The 17,654-nt window shown below is 38.8% G+C and overlaps 3 protein-coding genes and 1 long non-coding RNA gene across 4 annotated transcripts; all 4 read right to left on the reverse strand.

The window, feature by feature from the left end:
• Positions 1-12,927: 12,927 nt before the first annotated feature.
• Positions 12,928-13,964, reverse strand: LOC147511543 (uncharacterized). The gene is made up of 3 exons (XR_015217018.1): positions 13,739-13,964; positions 13,246-13,561; positions 12,928-13,144 (listed from the first exon to the last, which is right to left on the reverse strand). It is a non-coding gene; the product is annotated as an uncharacterized LOC147511543 (long non-coding RNA).
• An 8-nt stretch (positions 13,965-13,972) lies between these two features.
• LOC147511544 (ATP-dependent DNA helicase PIF1-like) lies at positions 13,973-14,848 on the reverse strand. The gene has a single exon (XM_086598498.1). It carries the CDS (start codon positions 14,846-14,848, stop codon positions 13,973-13,975), a length of 876 nt encoding a protein of 291 aa, XP_086454624.1.
• Positions 14,849-14,909: 61 nt separating this feature from the next.
• On the reverse strand, positions 14,910-16,332 carry LOC147511545 (uncharacterized). Its single transcript, XM_086598499.1, has 2 exons — positions 15,952-16,332; positions 14,910-15,836 (listed from the first exon to the last, which is right to left on the reverse strand). The coding sequence occupies exons 1-2, from the start codon at positions 16,330-16,332 to the stop codon at positions 14,910-14,912; spliced, it is 1,308 nt and encodes a 435-aa protein (XP_086454625.1).
• On the reverse strand, positions 15,015-17,438 carry LOC147511546 (uncharacterized). Its single transcript, XM_086599389.1, has 3 exons — positions 17,165-17,438; positions 16,873-17,056; positions 15,015-16,787 (listed from the first exon to the last, which is right to left on the reverse strand). Exons 1-3 carry the CDS (start codon positions 17,357-17,359, stop codon positions 16,642-16,644), a joined length of 525 nt encoding a protein of 174 aa, XP_086455515.1. The 5' UTR covers positions 17,360-17,438; the 3' UTR covers positions 15,015-16,641.
• Between the last annotated feature and the right edge of the window lie 216 nt (positions 17,439-17,654).

Genomic DNA, 17,654 nt, shown 5'->3' on the forward strand with positions numbered 1-17,654 from the left:
GATCCGACCAAGAACTAAAATATAATTTCCATTGTTTTTGAACGTTGCCTTTAGCTTGGTGTTGATATGTTTTTTTACTTAAAGACACCTTCGCGCCGATAAAGAACATCCTCTATTCGACTTTGCTCCATTTGATGACACACGCTCAATCTACTTGACAGTTCACACGTATGCCTCCAACTTTACATTCAGGACACGTTCTAATAGACTTACATCAAATAAGGACACCCAAACGTGGACCTAGCACCATACCCACACATGTAATCCTAATCTTTCCACCCAAAAACTAAAGCAAGAGTTACACGAGTCTTCGAGTCTCAGCCACTTTTCCGCCTCCATCCCCATCCACTCCCAAGTCCCAAACAAACACTTGGCATTGATACCAGTTTAAAAGACATCTTTGTCCTTTTTTGAACGAACAGAGTTACATTTTTAATGCAGAAGTACTTGGGGAGTTGTTTTAAAAGATTTGGATTCCCACGAAGGTGGTGGGGTTAGTACTCAGTAGGAGAGGAAGAAGAAGAGAGCCGAATAAATCTATATTAACAATACACAGCAGTGTGGGGCCCGCAGGGCCTCCATCCTACGGCTACAAACCCATTTTCTCACTTATGACGTGGATAATCTAAGTAATAAACGCTCGTCTGCTGGTTTACACAGCAACATCCGCCCTCATTATATTCAATATAATCTAACTCTCCCGACCGCCTCTCTCTTCTCGCTCTCTTTTAGTTTTTAGTTGATGCCCTCTCTCACACAACTCTCCCAACCGTCTCTCTCTCTTCTTGCTTTCTTTAGCTTTTACTTCATGCCGATTTGTAGCACTTTTCCAACAGTGGATTCAACCAAAGTTCATGCCGATTTGTAGCACTTTTCCAACAGTGGATTCAACCAAAGTTTACGGAATTGTTCAGTAAAGGTTCTTCTTTTAGTTTTAGGGAGTCCTATTTGTAATTTTGGTTTTGATTCCTTTAACCTCCTTCTTGATCCTCCCCTATTTCCCTTTCTCTCAGTTGAAGTCTAGACTGTGGAAGTGTAGGTTGGGGGAAAATTAAAATGTATTAGAAACACTAAAAGCATGTTTAGTCCCTTTCTTTGTTTAAGGCACAAAAAGCGTGAATGGTGTGCTGATTTCATGTGTTAACTTATACAAATATATTACTTTAATACTTGCCAATCTTCATTTTTCTTTGTTGTGCAGACCCACACTTCAAGAAATTCAAGTGCATATTACTCAAGTGCAGAAACTCAATAGTGCAGATTACCACTGGTTAGCTAATATTGTCTTTCTTGTCTGTGAGTGTCAACTTTCGTCTATTTTATTGCACTACGTTTGAGCCTGTTTTTTCTCATTTCTTCTTCTCAACCCAGTACCTTCATTTCAGCTTATTTTGGGCCTTAATCTTCTCATGATATTTACCCAAGAAAATGTAATATTGCTGTGTTTGGTCACACGTGAGAAAATTCGGAAATTTTACTTGTTAGTGTTGAATCTTTACCATGTTTAGTTTAGTTTCTGGGAATAGAAAAGATAATTTGGCTTTAAATGTGGTGTCTATTGTTGTGTCGCAATAGTGGAAGCAAGCAGGGCCTACTTTGATACAACATACTTTTTTTTTTGTATTAAAACCTGCCAAATGCAAATCCTTAAAGAAACCTGCCATACTTTTTATTATTCACGGTAACTTGATAGTTTTGTGCAACTTTGTAACTTAATTCTTACTGGAGTGACTTACACTTTCTTCATATGGAACAGTTTGTAATTGGCAAAGAAAGCAAAGGGAAAAACAGTATAGGTTAGTTCAAACGCTTAATTGTCACCAACTCATTATGCTCGTGGATGTCCGAGAAACTTTTGATTTTCTTCTTTCGACTGAATTTCGTGCCATTGTCATGTGCTTCTCGTAGTTCAGAGTGGATTGAGCGTGTAGCAAGATATTTGGAACTCGCTTCCAGTAGTTCCACGAAAGTATCTTTGGGACTTCACTCTTACATCCAAGTACTTGTAAGAATGCTTCTCTAATTGTGTACCTTAATTTGAATTATGTGATGTAAGCTAGACATATTCATGCGTTCTACGTTCATGCCTTCTTCTTCACAACCTCCCAAATGGCGCACAGGGGCAAGCGCCCCATGAATCCACGCGAGGATCCTCCGAACCATGAAAACCATAATTCTGATCCAGCCCAAGATTGGTTGACCCTTCAACCACCACCTGCCTTTCGGGTACTACTTCAACTTCTCACACTTTTCTATTATTTTGTTATGAATTTTACTACCCTTATTTGTTTATTTTGTATTTCTTAATTGTTCAGCGCCCAACGGCTGACATTCCTCCCTCTCTTCAGCCGTCGTCTGGTGCTTAGGTCAGCTTCAAATTGAACTTCCCATATTATTAATATTGTCGATGTGTTTTATTCTACCATCGTCTACAATTATTTCTCCACCAAACTGTATTATTACTATAGAACTCTTACTTTCTGTCTTGTTTTTTTTATTGATTTTATTTTTGAAATTTCAAATTGTTGTCACTACTCCAACACATTTATAGCTATTATTATATAGATTTTCATATTGTTTCCTTTGCTATAGATATTAACAAAAAGAATGATGGCACAACGTGCTAGAAGGGAACGAGAAAAAAACCTTAAACAAAATAATAACTCGTGTTGTTTGTTCGCACAATCTACCGCACCAGTCTTACCCGGTTTCCAGCGGCTACCTGGGTCCTCACAAAATATCATTCCTCCAAATCTACGTACTCCTCCTCAAGCCGCGGAGATGCCCAACTCACCATAGCCCTATTACACCTATTCTTGGATTCGAAGCTACTCACTTCCTCCTGAATCTCTTCAACGAAGTTGTGGGACATCTTAATCTTGTATTTATTTATTTACAGATGTCCTCCCATCACGCATGCTTTCGGGACCGATTTCGCATTGGGTCATCAAAATGCAAGGTATTTAAATAGGCAATTATTTGTTACTGTATGATGATCTTGACTTTTACAAATCAACTCTTACATGTATTCTCTACAACAGATGCCCCCGAAGTCTTCAACCTCATCATTTCTTCCTGCGATACCACATCCAACAACATCAAATGGTCCTTCAACATCGCATCACCAAAATGCAGGGTATACCGTTCTTATCTAAACATTGATCATTATTTGCATTTTCGCCTAATTTGTCGACGCGTTAACTAACCTTCATCTACTTTGTCGACACATTATTATTATGTAGACAACAACAATATGATGGAAATGATGACATGACAGACGATGAAGATGATGTACTTCCTTCTAATGTTCTTAACCGTCCAATTGAACAAGGACGTCACTCTTTAGGGGAAATGAATGTTCAGTGTCCTTTCTGCCATGCACTTCATTGGAAAGACGAACGGTTGAGTAGATCGTCGCTAGCAAATCCTCGGTTTGGGACTTGCTATTTGCAAGGAAAAATACAAATGCCTCCATTGCAAACATTGCCTGCTGCCCTCAAAGCTTTGTACGAGGGAGATGATCGCAAGTCAAAGTCTTTTCGAAAGTACAGAAGACAATACAATCAGGCGTTTGCATTTACAAGTCTAGGTGCTGATGAACGTGTCTTTGTTGGTCAAGGTCCACGACCTTTCACTATACATGGAGAACTACGGCACCGAACATGAGCTCTTATTCCCGATCCAGGCAGACAGGCAACATACTCTCAACTCTATATTTATGATCCAAGTGCAGCATTGGATATTCGGCAGCTTCGGAATCCTAATCTGGATGTAGATGTTCTTAGAATCCTGCACGAAACTATGCTCCAATATAACCGTTTCTCTGACACTTTCCTACATGCATATGAGGTTCTTAGATCGGCTTCTATTGGGAATGATGAAAATCTCAACATCCATGCTTATTTACATTACAGTGCGGCCACTGACAGACGCCGCTACAACTTGCCATCAGCTGATGAAATTGCGGTTATTTTACCCGGAGATGGCAGTGAGCGGGACAGTATGCGAGACATTGTGATTTATCTTAAAGGGGGAAATGAATTTGTTCATATCGATTGAATGTCATCCAAAGATACTTACCTTTGCACTATGTGTTAATGTTTCCTCGTGGAGAGCTTGGGTGGTCACCAGATCCGAGGTGTTTGGACCCTCAACTTCAACCACCACTGCTGACCGCCTCACACAGATGGACTTCTATTCTTATCTGCTGTTTCAGCGCCCCAACGAATATTCTTCTATTCTCGCGAGGGAAAAACTGTTTCAGGAATTCTTAGTTAATGCATGGGCCGCCACTAAACGTAAACAGATTACGCGTACTACTGATTTAGGCAAGATGTACCGTCTTGAATTATATCAAAATCTCACCGATGTCCCCAAGAGAAACCTTAAATCGGATCAAGTTGGAAGGCGCCAGTTCTACCAAAGATCATATCGCCGGCAAATCCAAGGCATATGTTTGAGATATTCCAGGACTCAATGGATATAACTCGGTTCAACAACCATCCAGATATATTCCTCACCATGACTGCAAACCCACATTGGGAGGAAGTTATTAAGGCCTTGTAGAAGAACTAAACCGCATCGATCGACCGGAAGTGGTAGCCCGTGTGTTTGAACTAAAGCGAAGAGCCTTAATGAGAGAGATCAGAGACAAGGGTGTGCTTGGTATTGCTGGTGTACATGTTTACACAATTGAATTTCAGAAACGTGGTCTACCACATATGCATGCCCTTATATATCTTCGACATCAAGACAAGATTTGTGTGCTCGCTTTCGCCAGTTGACCGCATTGTTTGTCTTTGAATTTCCGATCCGGATATCGAACCTGAATTGTTTCAAGACTGTTATCAAATGTATGGTTCATGGGCCATGTGGCTTAAAAAATCCAAGTTGTCCATGTATGGTAAATAGGCGTTGCAAAAGTCAATATCCCCGTGCTTTCGAAAATATTACAACCATGGATAATACTGGATATCCTATCTACCGTCGCCGTGATTAATCGGCAAGAAATATAATGTTAGAGGGCATGAAGTTGATAATAGAGATGTTGTTCCATACAATCCTTATCTTTCTAAGATGTTCGATTGCCATATTAATGTCGAAGTTTGTGCCGGATACGTTGTGTCAAATACATTCACAAGTACATATTCAAAGGACAATACACAGACAAATGCGGTGGTGTTCAATGACTTGGATGAGATACAACAATATTTAGATGCACGATATATCGGGCCACCAAGCGGTTTGAGGTTGTTCGGTTTCTCTTCACCAAGAGAAGCCGGCTGTTGTGAGATTGGCACTTCATCTCCCCGAATGCACCGAGTAGTTTACAATCCTAATGAATCAACGGATACTATTCTCTTAGGGCTCAAAGAACAAAAGTCAACTTTAATCGCATTTTTGAGCGGTGTGCTTCAGATCCCGATGCACGAGGGCTTACATATCAAGAATTTCCAGAACATTATGTTTGGAGTAAAAGGTGGCATAGATGGACAAAAGGACTCAAGCACCGCTATTGGTAGAATGTACTTTGCAAGTCCTAACTCGGTGAGCGGTTTTATTTGGCGGTTACTTTTAACTGTTGTAAAAGGTCCGCAATCCTTTGATGATCTAAAGAGAATTGAAATGGTCCTCCACTTCGCACTTTCAAAGAAGTGTGTTATCGTGGACTTCTTGAAGACGACATCGAATGGGTGCAATGTTTACAAGAGGTGCAATCATGCAACCGGGTATCAACTTCGCCGACTTTTACGTACTATTCTCACAGAGTGCAATCCGGTGCAACTTGAAGCCTTATGGAATGAATTTTTTGGCGAAAAGCATTTGTGATGACCTCCCATACAAGCTTCAAACCATGTTCTTCATTCCTCATCCTACGATGACCGTGTACAAGATTATGGCTTATTTATCCTAAATGATATTTCTACGAAGTCGGTGGTCGAACTCTTGCTCATTTTCCTACAATGCCGCTCCCAATTAGAAATTGGAGCTTGGTTGTTGGGAACAGACTTATATGGGAGCAAAGGCAATTTCAGTTTGACCCACACAATGAAGAGGCACATGCCAATGCCATCCACTTAAATGCTGAGCAACACTTTGCATATAGTGAAGTGACAGATTCAGTAGCTCACAACAGCGAACGACTATTTTTCTTGAATGGAGCAGCCGGCACAGGAAAAACTTTTGTTTACAACACCATTGCTGCTACGTGTCGTACTCAAGGACACATTGCTATTATGGTGGCTTCATCCGGAATAGCTTCTTTACTATTGGCAGGTGGTCGGACTGCTCACTCAACCTTCTGCATCCCATTAGATATTATGGATAACTCTGTATGTGGGTTCAGTAAGCGTTCACCACAAACTGATTTATTCAGACAAGCTAACCTAATCATATGGGATGAGGTCCCAATGCAAAACAAGTTCTGTTTGGAAGTTGTTGATCGCACACTTTGTGATATTCGAGACAATGACAACCCATTCGGGGGAATCACTGTTGTTCTTGGTGGTGACTTCCACCAATGCCTGCCAGTTATACCCAGAGGGTCCCGAGAGCAAATTGTTCGTGCTTCCTTGCGATGCTCTTTTCTTTGGAATCACGTCAATGTTCTCACCCTGGTACAGAACATGCGATTAGAGCGTGGCACTTATGAGAATTTACTTTTTGCAGAGTTCTTAAAAAAGGTACGAACATTCATGTCCTAATTTATAATATTCCTCTATTAGAATTCTCATAATATTCTATTTCACATTTTATGTCATCGGGTTGGAAACGATCCCGGCGGTTATTGAGCTACCCTCAACGATCCATCATTGCACACATCTTCGGGGACCGATTTCGCTACTTATCCTAATTTGATGATACTTCTATCGTCACCCCTGACTATTTAACTGAGCGGACAATTCTTTCTGCGAGGAATGATGATGTCAATGCCATTAATGCAGCAGCTTTACGTATGTTCCTAGGAGAAACTAGGACTTTTCTGGCTGTTGACAAGTTGGATGAGGCAGATGCAAATAATCCTAGAAATATTAATCAGTATCCAAATGAGTACCTAAACTCACTTGATCCCACGGGTCTGCCACCATTTCGACTCAATCTAAAAGAGGGTTGTCCAATAATGTTGCTGCGCAATATTGCCCCCAGAGATGGGTTATGCAATGGAACTCGCTTGATGGTGTTGCAATGTCAACCACACGTTATCTGGGCCAGAATTCTTACAGGTGAAAAATCAGGTAACCATGTATTTATTCAAAGGATCTCTTTGTCACCATCCTCTTCAGATTTTCCTTTCAATATGACAAGAAGACAATTTCCTATCCGTTTGGCTTATTCCATGACTATAAATAAATCACAAAGACAATCCGTGAAGTTTGTGGGAATCGATCTTCGAACTGAAGTTTTCAGCCATGGCCAGTTATATGTGGCATTATCCAGGTGCACTTCCGCAGCCCGCATAAGTATTCTTCTACCTCCAAACGCTGAAAAGCTTACTACAAATGTCGTATACCCTGAAGTCTTGCTTTAAGCATTTGTCAGGTCAGTGCATACGTAGTTTCTTTTCCTTATTATTAGTTTTATTTTATTTTCATGGTTGTTTAGATTTACTTATTCAACAAGTCAATCTATTTGCACTCACTTTATTATTAATTCTTTTTTCCTTCTTATGTATTAAAGCAATCCAACCAACCAAATGTGGATAAGGGCAAGCGCCCAATGCACCCGTCAATAAAGACGTATTTATATTCCCCCACAAGATAGGCTGATTCTTCAGCCACCTCATGGCTTCTAGGTGTTACTTTAGTTACCTCATGGGTTACTATATGTACAACATTGTTTTCTTGCATTGCAATTACGTCTATTATTTATTCCCAACGGATAACATTCCTCCGTCTCTTCTACTGTCATTTGGCGCTCAGGTAAGAATTTAATTGAACTTTCACTATTAATATTGTCCAGCGTTTTATTCTACCGTTGTCTTGCTTTAAACTTTGTATACCCTTAATTCTTAATATTATTGTTTGTCAAGTTCAAAATGCTCTGGCCTGAATCAAACTGATTACATCTTGGAACTTCAGTGCTCTGTAATTACCATGTGCAGGCTGATGAAATGAGGAAGAGCAAGCACTCTAGGAGGATCGAGGTACCTGTTCACGAGACTGTATATAGTGGAATGACAAAAGCCCAAGTCTTAGAAGCTCATGATAAAGAGCTTAGGTTGGTGCAGCAGGATCAAATTATGGAACGAACCAAAGACAAAAAGAATGCTTTGGAAGCTTATGTCTATGACATGCGTAATAAGGTATACCATTGTAGTAAACAATGTCTGGAAGCTTGATTTAGAAAATAGGACAAAGTGGCCATATAATTGAATTGAAGAACTTAACATAAATAATATTATTTAACACTACATTACAGAGCTTACGTGTGAGTTTATTTTCACGTTAGATGTCATTTTGTTATAGTGGACAAAGTGGACAAGAAGACAATTTCCAATCCGTTTGGCTTATTCCATGACTATAAATAAATCACAAGGACAATCCATGAAGTTTGTGGGCATCGATCTTTGAACTGGAGTTTTTAGCCATTGCCAGCTATATGTGCCATTATCAAGGTGCACTTCCGCAGCCCGCATAAGTATTCTTCTACCTCCAAACTTACGGCAAATGTTGTATATCCTGAAGTCTTGCTTTAAGCATTTCTCAGGTCAGTGCATAAGTAGTTTATTTTCCTACTTATTAGTTTTATTTTCTTGGCTTTACAATTCTTTGGTTTAGTTGGAAGTTTACTTTTTTTTTGTTCGGATTTTCTAGCATTTTAGTGAATAGACTACACCATTTTATTGTTCCTTGTAAGAACGAAATGTGTTGTTTCCTGAAGTTATCGATTTTATTGAGCATACCAATTAGGAAGGAGAGATACTATGATAGTGCAAAGGGAATACTCTATGATGTGTCTCATAAACCCCCCCACCCCATAAAATAAGACAAACCCTGTACAAAATGGTTGTACCTAGAAGTATTCCTTGGCATGGAGTTTGATCCAATCAGGCAGCACATACATTTTTGCCCATGGAATATGTCTACTGCCATGACTGGTCCAGGGTGAAAACTAACACTTTCTACTTTAGATCGTGAGATGACATCTTCTCGTCCATCACTCCCAGATTCACCGTCTTCATCCATGTTCGAGGCACGTCATTGTTTTTGTGGATGGATACATGCTTAGCTACTGGTTTGCTTCCTTGAACCATCATATACTTGCCTCCTTATTTACACTTCTGAAATTTTCACAGCCCAATGATTCCATTACTTCAGTCCAAAATCATTTCAAGTCTCCATCAACAAAAATAATCAAGACTACCCACAACTCAAGATAAGTGATTAATGTCCACCAGCTAGAGGTTCATGCATGGATGGCTTGGTTGGGTTGTTGAAGAGGTTACTAATTGCATTCTTCACTCTCGATTTGGGAATAGTGTGTTCTCCGGTTCCAAGTTTCAACTACTGCTGCCAATGTGCTTGAGACGGAAATTTCATGCGAATGCTACAATCTCTTTATAGCCACATTTTGAATTTCTCATGATGATGATCCCGATGTCCCGCCTGGTTTTGGTTGCTGGATGTTAGAAGTCACTTTGTATGGTGCAATTTACCCTGTCTGGGAAATTTTCAGCGGATTGCTGCTGTCGTGATGAAAAGCTTCCTTAGTATTCATATTCACACATGCCTTAGTTTCCTTTGAAGAGGCACTAGAATCTTTTATTATTATTATTATTTTATGGTGAAAAATGCCTAGAATGAAGTTGGTTTTTGGTTTGAACTGTGAGACTTGACAAGTTCTATTTTGATTCATACCCACAATAGGTATGAACATTGATTGTTCATATCTACCCATGCTGAACGTCAGCTATGAACATTGATTGTGGCTATGAAAACATGAACTCAAAACAGATATGAACAACAACTGTTCATATCCCAAATTATGAACATTAGCTATGAACAATAGGTATAAACAAAACAGATATGAACAATAAATGTTCACACCCAAAACAGATATGAACATTGATTGTTCATACCTAAAGAAGGTATGAACAATCCGTGTTCATACAAAAAAAAAACATAAATCCATAACAAATATGAACATTGATTGTTCATACCCAAAATATATATGAATAATAAATGTTCATACCCAAAACAGACATGAACATTGATTGTTCATACCCAAAACATATATGAACATTGATTGTTCATTTTTTAGGGTAATGGCCAGCGCTGGCCGTGGTCGTGAGGCACGGGCATACCCTTTTGTATACAAGTCCATTTAACCTCTTTAACCATCCCTGATACGTTTCACTTGAACATGACGTGCACTTCATTTCAGGCTTTCTAATTCCATTGTCTTTTCTCCTTCAAGTTCTTGTAATCTTTAAGTCCGTTTTTAAAAGCACAATCCAAAGTCGTCTTTTCCTACACACTTTACTCGCTAATAAGCCCATAAGGAATATTTGTCGTTGGAAAGCATGGGGTGTGTGACCATTTCTTCATATATTTTATCACATATATAACTTCTCAATCAACTATATAGTTGTTCTTCATCAACTGCTTATTAAAACAGATATGAACAATAACTGTTCATACTTCAAATTATGAACATTAGCTATGAACTATGTTGCACGAACACGGATGCGGATGCGGACACTGACGCAGACCTTGATTAATCGACGATGACTTCGGTTATATCTCAAAAAGTAGGACGCTGGACGCTGCAAAGGACGCGGAAATTAATTAATATTTATAATTTTATTTTATATAAATTAAACATTAAAAACTTAATTAAATGTATCAACATTCATAAATTCAAAACTATTAAAGATAAATAGCCACAAAATTAAGTTTAATATTTCCTAATCAAACTTTTAAAACATGTTATAAGTCTTAACAAAAAAAAAAAATGAAAAAATTGAGTTTTTAATATTATTTTGATTTTTTTTTTTAGGTCAAAACCGCGATCCCCGACCATGTTGACCGCGCCCCGACCGTGGTCTTGACCCAAGATCGACCATGTTGACCACGCCCCGACGTCCGCCCCGACGTCCATCGCCCATCGATGTCGCGTCCGCGTCAGCGTCGGTCGACGCGGACACAACCTATTAGGGTAAAGGCCCGTGCTTTAGAGGCTATGAACAATAGGTATGAACAATAAATGTTCACACCCAAAAAAAACATGAACCCAAAACAGACATGAACATTGATTGTTCATATCCAAAACATATATGAACAATAAATGTTCATACCCAAAACATATATGAACATTGATTGTTCATTTTTTAGGAAGCGCCAAGCTTGCCGCGTCGAGGTCTCGTGGATCGTGAGGGCGGCGGGCATAACTTCAAAGATTAGTGGACGTTTTTCTTTGATAACACGAGGTCACATTTTCAAATAAAAAATATAATAAAATGAGATAGGACAAATTTGCGGTAGACACACCTGGGCACCCTAAGGCTAAACAAAGATCAGTTGATCATGACACCAAATAGGGGTGTTCATGGGTCGGTTTTTACTGGTTTCGAGTTGCATTCTATTTTTAATGGTTCCTATCAGGTTTGGTTATTTTATTTTATTTTTAAGAAAACCCGAAACTATATCCATTAATTAAGTTGGTTTCGGTTTTTTCTTGGGTTATATATTATTATTGCTAAAATTACGTTTTTAATTACGTAACAGATATAAAAGTTAGTTTTTAGTGCGACAATAACACTTATAATGGTCATAAATTCGATAATCTTTGAATTTTTTAGAAAAACTTTAAGTACAACTCATAAATTGTGCGTACGCATGTATTAATTTCCATTTTAAATCGAACAAGAGTACATTATACTATACATACATACATACATACGATCTATATAAATATATATTACACACTAAATTTTAACATATACAGTGTATTAATTAATTCCGGTTCGGTTTTAATTCTGCTATTAACATTTTTAAACCCATAACCGCGCTATAAACAGTTCTAATTCGATTCGGTTTGAGGGTAATTAGATACCCATACACACTCTAGCTCCCAAACATATATAGGATACTCACAAAGTAATATTTTCTTTGCTTGGGATTAAGAAGAAATAATCAAAAGCTCCCCGCACATAAGCGCAAAGTTTGGTGGGCGTTTCTTTTTTGTAGAGGTGGACACATTTTAAAACAATGGAATTGAAAATTAAGAAATGAGATATGACAAAGTTCTGGTAAACACACCTGGGCAACCAATGGATAGACAAAGATTGATATGTGTACCACATACTTAATGGTTATGAACAATAGGTATGAACAAAACAGATATGAACAATAAATGTTCACACCCAAAACAGATATGAACATTGATTGTTCATACCTTCTTTAGGTATGAACAATCCGTGTTCATACCAAAAAAAAAACATGAACCCAAAACAAATATGAACATTGATTGTTCATACCTAAAACATATATGAACAATAAATGTTCATACCCAAAACAAACATGAACATTGATTGTTCGTACCCAAAAGATATATGAACAATAAATGTTCATACCCAAAACATATATGAACATAATTGTTCATTTTTCGGGTAGCGCCGCAGGCGCGGCGAGGTCTCGTGGGCCGTAGGCACGGATACCCTAGTAAATAAATAAAGAATAGCATTAATGGATGACGCTTGTCATCTATCATGTTAGTTACTCTTTGGATCACTATAATAATAATTATTATTACTAGACATCTGGGCACGCTCGATGAGCGTGAGGTGGACCTTCAGTCGCACAAAGATTGTGTAGAATATCTTATACTCGTATCCTTTTTTTTTTACAGAACATTGTGTAGAATATCTTATACAGAAGTCTCGACATATAATTAGAAGTTGCAAAAAAACTAAAGCCAAAAGTAGGCGATGGGTTATGTATATATATATTTTTTAGCAAATTAGAATATTATGTAGAACACTATATACAAAAGTCTTGATCAACATACAAATAGAAGTTGCAAAAAAACTACAGCCAAAAGTAGGAGGAGTTAGGTTCTGTACACTTTTTCATCTCCTATATATATATATAACTCTTTAGGTATGCAGTAGTAGACTCCTGCATAAATGGCGCCATTTGTGTACCTATTATAGACGCATGCATAGAACTTTTAATAAATGTTGGAAAAAAAGATTACATATGAAGCAAATACTTGGATAGAACATCATATTTACCATAATCTTACATTGTAAAGATGGTGCAAAAATCATCCTTAGAAAACCATGAATCATCCTGAAAATACGCTGTCTCTTTTTCCTGGACAATTGTGCTTGTATGATAATTTTGAAGGCCAAACTTCAGCTGGTGGTAGACGACTTTAACAATTTGCAGCCACAGAGATGCATAGAGAAACAAAAAGGAAACTTTAACAATTTGCAACCACAGACATGCATAAAGAAACAAAAAAGGTATCTAACAGGTTGTTGGAGAACATCACCTGTATCTTGACAACCAGGAATGAAAAATCATTTGCTTAAGTCAGTCACACATTGCTTCTAAATCTGCTTTATTAAAAAGAATACTTTTAATTCTCATGACAGGAACTTTCAACATAATATAACACTCGATACTATTACCTTTGTGAAAAGAACACATGATATTAAATAAGGGTTATCTTCAGAATAACTTATTTTGATTAGAGAAATAAGATGACAAAAGTAAGTAAGTACAAAACTTACAGTGTGGTGAGATTGGACTTATGGAGAGTCTGCGCCGGAATACAATTGCACATTACATGATTGGAGAACGTCTTTGTAGACAACATTTTTTGTAAATGTACCCTCAAAACCACTTAAGACTCCTTTTTTGACCAACAATTTGGTTGTGCTCCTGGACACTCCTCGTGACAATGCAACATAGAGTTGACCGTGATCGAACACATGATCTGGTAAATAAGTTCCCACATGAGGCGATTAATCCGTCCTTGGGATTTGTGCACCATTAAGGCGAATCGAACGTATGGGGAACTGTTTTCTTGTGAAGTCGAACGGAAGTTTGAGATCTATTGACGGTTTCATTGGAATTCGATGAAGAAAAGCTGGTTTGCCAGCATGACTTCCACTTAGAATTTCAGCATAGATAACATTTCTTCGAAATCCTCGACAGAGAAGTCTTGTCCCATTACAGAGCCCATTAACTGGGTCGAGATTTCTAAGAAGTAGAATTGGAGATCCCAATTTTAGTGTCAGTTTGTGTGGGGCTAAACCACCTGTAGATATGGAGTTCAAGAATTCCTGCTGATATAGATGTCTAGGGTCATTCTCAACCGAGTCAAACGAATAGAATATTCTATCCTCACCTGGGAACATTTGAATGACTATATCGTTAAGCTGATCAACATACTCATTTGTTAGGGTTAGTAAAGCCCTATGAGCTATGTAGTTTTTATCTTGAGCATTTTCTGGTAGGGTAGGAAAAACAGAAGATATCAAGTGGAGTAGTGAATGCTCATTCTCCCACGGAATAATCATGTCATCTGGAATTTTGATCATATCGTCTAGTACGCAAGGTTCATTGCCGTCACCTATGCGTAATAGCATATCGGAAAAGGATGGATCAGACTTAGCTCGCATGTTCTCTGTCAGATGAATTACTTTGGCACTCCTCCATAGATCAGATTTTGTGATACATGCATTGATCTTCTCTGCAATAGTCCCATGAGGAACAACAGGGAGGACTTGTCGAAAGTCTCTACCCAACACAAAAATCTTCCCACCAAATGGTAAGTTGGAGTCAGTCAAATCTTTCAGTGTTCTATCCAATGCTTCAAACGCGTGGTGGTGTGACATTGTTGCCTCGTCCCAAATAATGAGACTGGATTGACGTAGCAATTCAGCAAGAGGGCTTCGTTTACCAATTCGACACATGGATCTTGCATCTGTGGGCACATGTATCTTGAATCTTGAGTGTGCGGTCGACCCCGTGAAGCATGGTAGTCTGCGAGACCGAAGTTGATGTTGCAATTGCTATGTGGCCATTGTTCCTCAAGTAAGCCAAAATGGAGCGGTACAAAAATGTTTTACCAGTGCCACCCGGCCCATCAATGAAGTATACAGAGCTTTCATGACGATGAACTGAATGTACAATTATATGAAATGCATTCATTTGGCTATCATTCAATCTATTAATAGATGATAAATCTTCTGGAGGTATGACCACGGATCTTTCTTCTGCAATTAGACTATGAAGGTTAGAATGATCATCACTATCAGTTGAAGGGGCAAGCAAATCATAGCTAGATAACTTTTTTCCATTTTCAGCTAAAAATGTTTCTAGCTCCCTAAGCAAACGATTAATTGCAGCATTCGGGTCGATTGTGGAAGCATAATCCTCTAGCATGTAAGGGTGAAACTCATTCCACAGGTCACGAACACCAATTGGATTGTAGTATACCAATATAGAACCAAACAATTTTCTTAAGGCTGAAGGCATGTGTATTGCTGCCGCTTCCATTAAGCACTCGTGCATGGAATTGTCACACTTTAGAAGACCTTGTAATTCAGCTGCTTCTTTAAATGTTGTGCACACTCGTGAACCAACAGTTTTAAGATCTTCAAAAGAAGTAGGCCCCCTGACATGGTTCGGAAGAATGCGTAAGAAGTATCTCTCACTATCGGATGGATGTACAGTGCGTAGTCGACCAATCACCTTCACACTATTTCTTCTCTTATGCCAATGCTTATCTGACTTGTTCCATGTATAATGCTCAGGGAATTCCTTGTATAGATAATGTCTTGCTTCAGGGTCAACAGCATTAGTTAGAAAGAATTCAGTTTTCTGAAAAGATAACTTGATGCATATTAGGAAGATGAATTTGTAGAGCATAAACTGCAGGGTACATTCTATTAAGAGGAAACCTGAAAATTCTCCACAACGACTCTTGAGGACATACCCACCGTGCATCCATAAATTGCTTGATTTCATCGTGGTCACGCGGTGCAGCTGTGCTAACTCCCATGGAAACTCGATCAAAGCCTTTGTAGACATATTTGTACAAATACTTGACGGACTTGATGCTTGAGCACACCTCAACATTTATATGACAATCGTACTTTAAGAGTAGCCATGGGTTGTAGGGCACAACCCAACGATTATCAACAGTAACATCATCTAGCAAAACACTCCGACCGTTATCACGTCGTTGGTAAATAGGGTAAGAGTCATTTCCTTGAAAAGTTATTGTGGAGAAACCCTTTGGAAATCCTTTCTTACACGCACCATTCTTCATGCAAACAGAGTCAGGTTTCAAAGAACCACAGGGACCATGTATCATATGCTTAACAACAATGTTGTACAGATCGGGCTCATTGATGGGATCAGGTATCTCAGCTCTGACCACCCGGTCGTAATCATCTCGAGAAATCAGTTTGTCAGCTTCATCAAGTATCAGGAGGATATGTGCATGTGGCAAACCCCGCTTTTGAAACTCAATGACATGTACATGTGCCGCAACTCTACCCAAGACTCCAACTGAGAATAAATCATTTTTGAGTTCTTCCAACTTTTCACGAAAAACTCTAGTAGTCAGTTCAGGCCTATCTTGTGGGAGCTGACCAGGTAGAAGTCGACGTTTTATATCGACCTAGTTCGGGTTGCAAGTCATGGTGAGGAAAATGTCCGGTTTTCCGAATTTTTGAACCAAAGCCATTGCGTCATGGTACCTTTCGTGCATATCCCTAGGGCTCCCAATATAGGATGATGGTAATATAGTCCTTTGTCCGATGTTAGCTAGAATGGGAAAAGAGAAATACAGATCAATTAAAAGAGTAGATAATCTGTAAGTAAGTTACGAAAGCAGGGAAATCTAATTTACCTGCATTTGTTTCTCCAGAGGCCATTGAATCTTGCAAACCTTGATATAATTCAGCCCTAATAGCATCCTGATTGTCTCGAATATACCGAAGCTGTTGCGTGGATATTTTCACATAAATGTCAACAACAAACTGCTGCAAAAGCCGAACAGCACGAAACAGGGGCGAATCGTAATCAGATCTAATCTGTTTTGACAAAATACGGATATAGTGAATGATTAGAATCCTAACACACGTATATCAAGAAAAAAAATGCAAAGGAAGGAAGAAATTAACGGGCAGAGAAGGAATAACCTGAAGCATATAACAATAGAACTCTCTGCAAGTGATTCTCCGTGCGTCATCACTGAAAATATGTAAGTCCCAACCAAAGTTTCCATAAGGATGAAGCAGGGGATATTGGAGAGGATCATAGAAGAAGCCAGTGATGTCGGGAACATTTAGGAAGTCACCTGTTACGGTTTCTACAATAATATCCCTATCACCCATTTCTGCAGGGTCATCATCCCCAACCAAAATGGTAGCTACTTGGGAAGAAGTCGGCAATGTATAATGATGACGTTCACACGGTTTTCTTTTAGTAGCAAGCGATGTCCCGTATATTCTCCTCGACCGGGAAATACGACGAAGTGTATGAACAAAGGGGTTGTGCTTTCGTCAAGGACCCTTTGCAAAATGGAAAGAAACGTGGATTAAGCAAGTTGCTTTCAACCCGTCGATCAACCGACTCATGGTCCGTGCGGTCATAAACATACATCCGCAGATACCTAGGCACCGACCGACT

Source organism: Coptis chinensis, chromosome 3 (assembly GCF_015680905.1).
Source record: "Coptis chinensis isolate HL-2020 chromosome 3, ASM1568090v1, whole genome shotgun sequence".
Classification (NCBI taxonomy): domain Eukaryota; kingdom Viridiplantae; phylum Streptophyta; class Magnoliopsida; order Ranunculales; family Ranunculaceae; genus Coptis; species Coptis chinensis.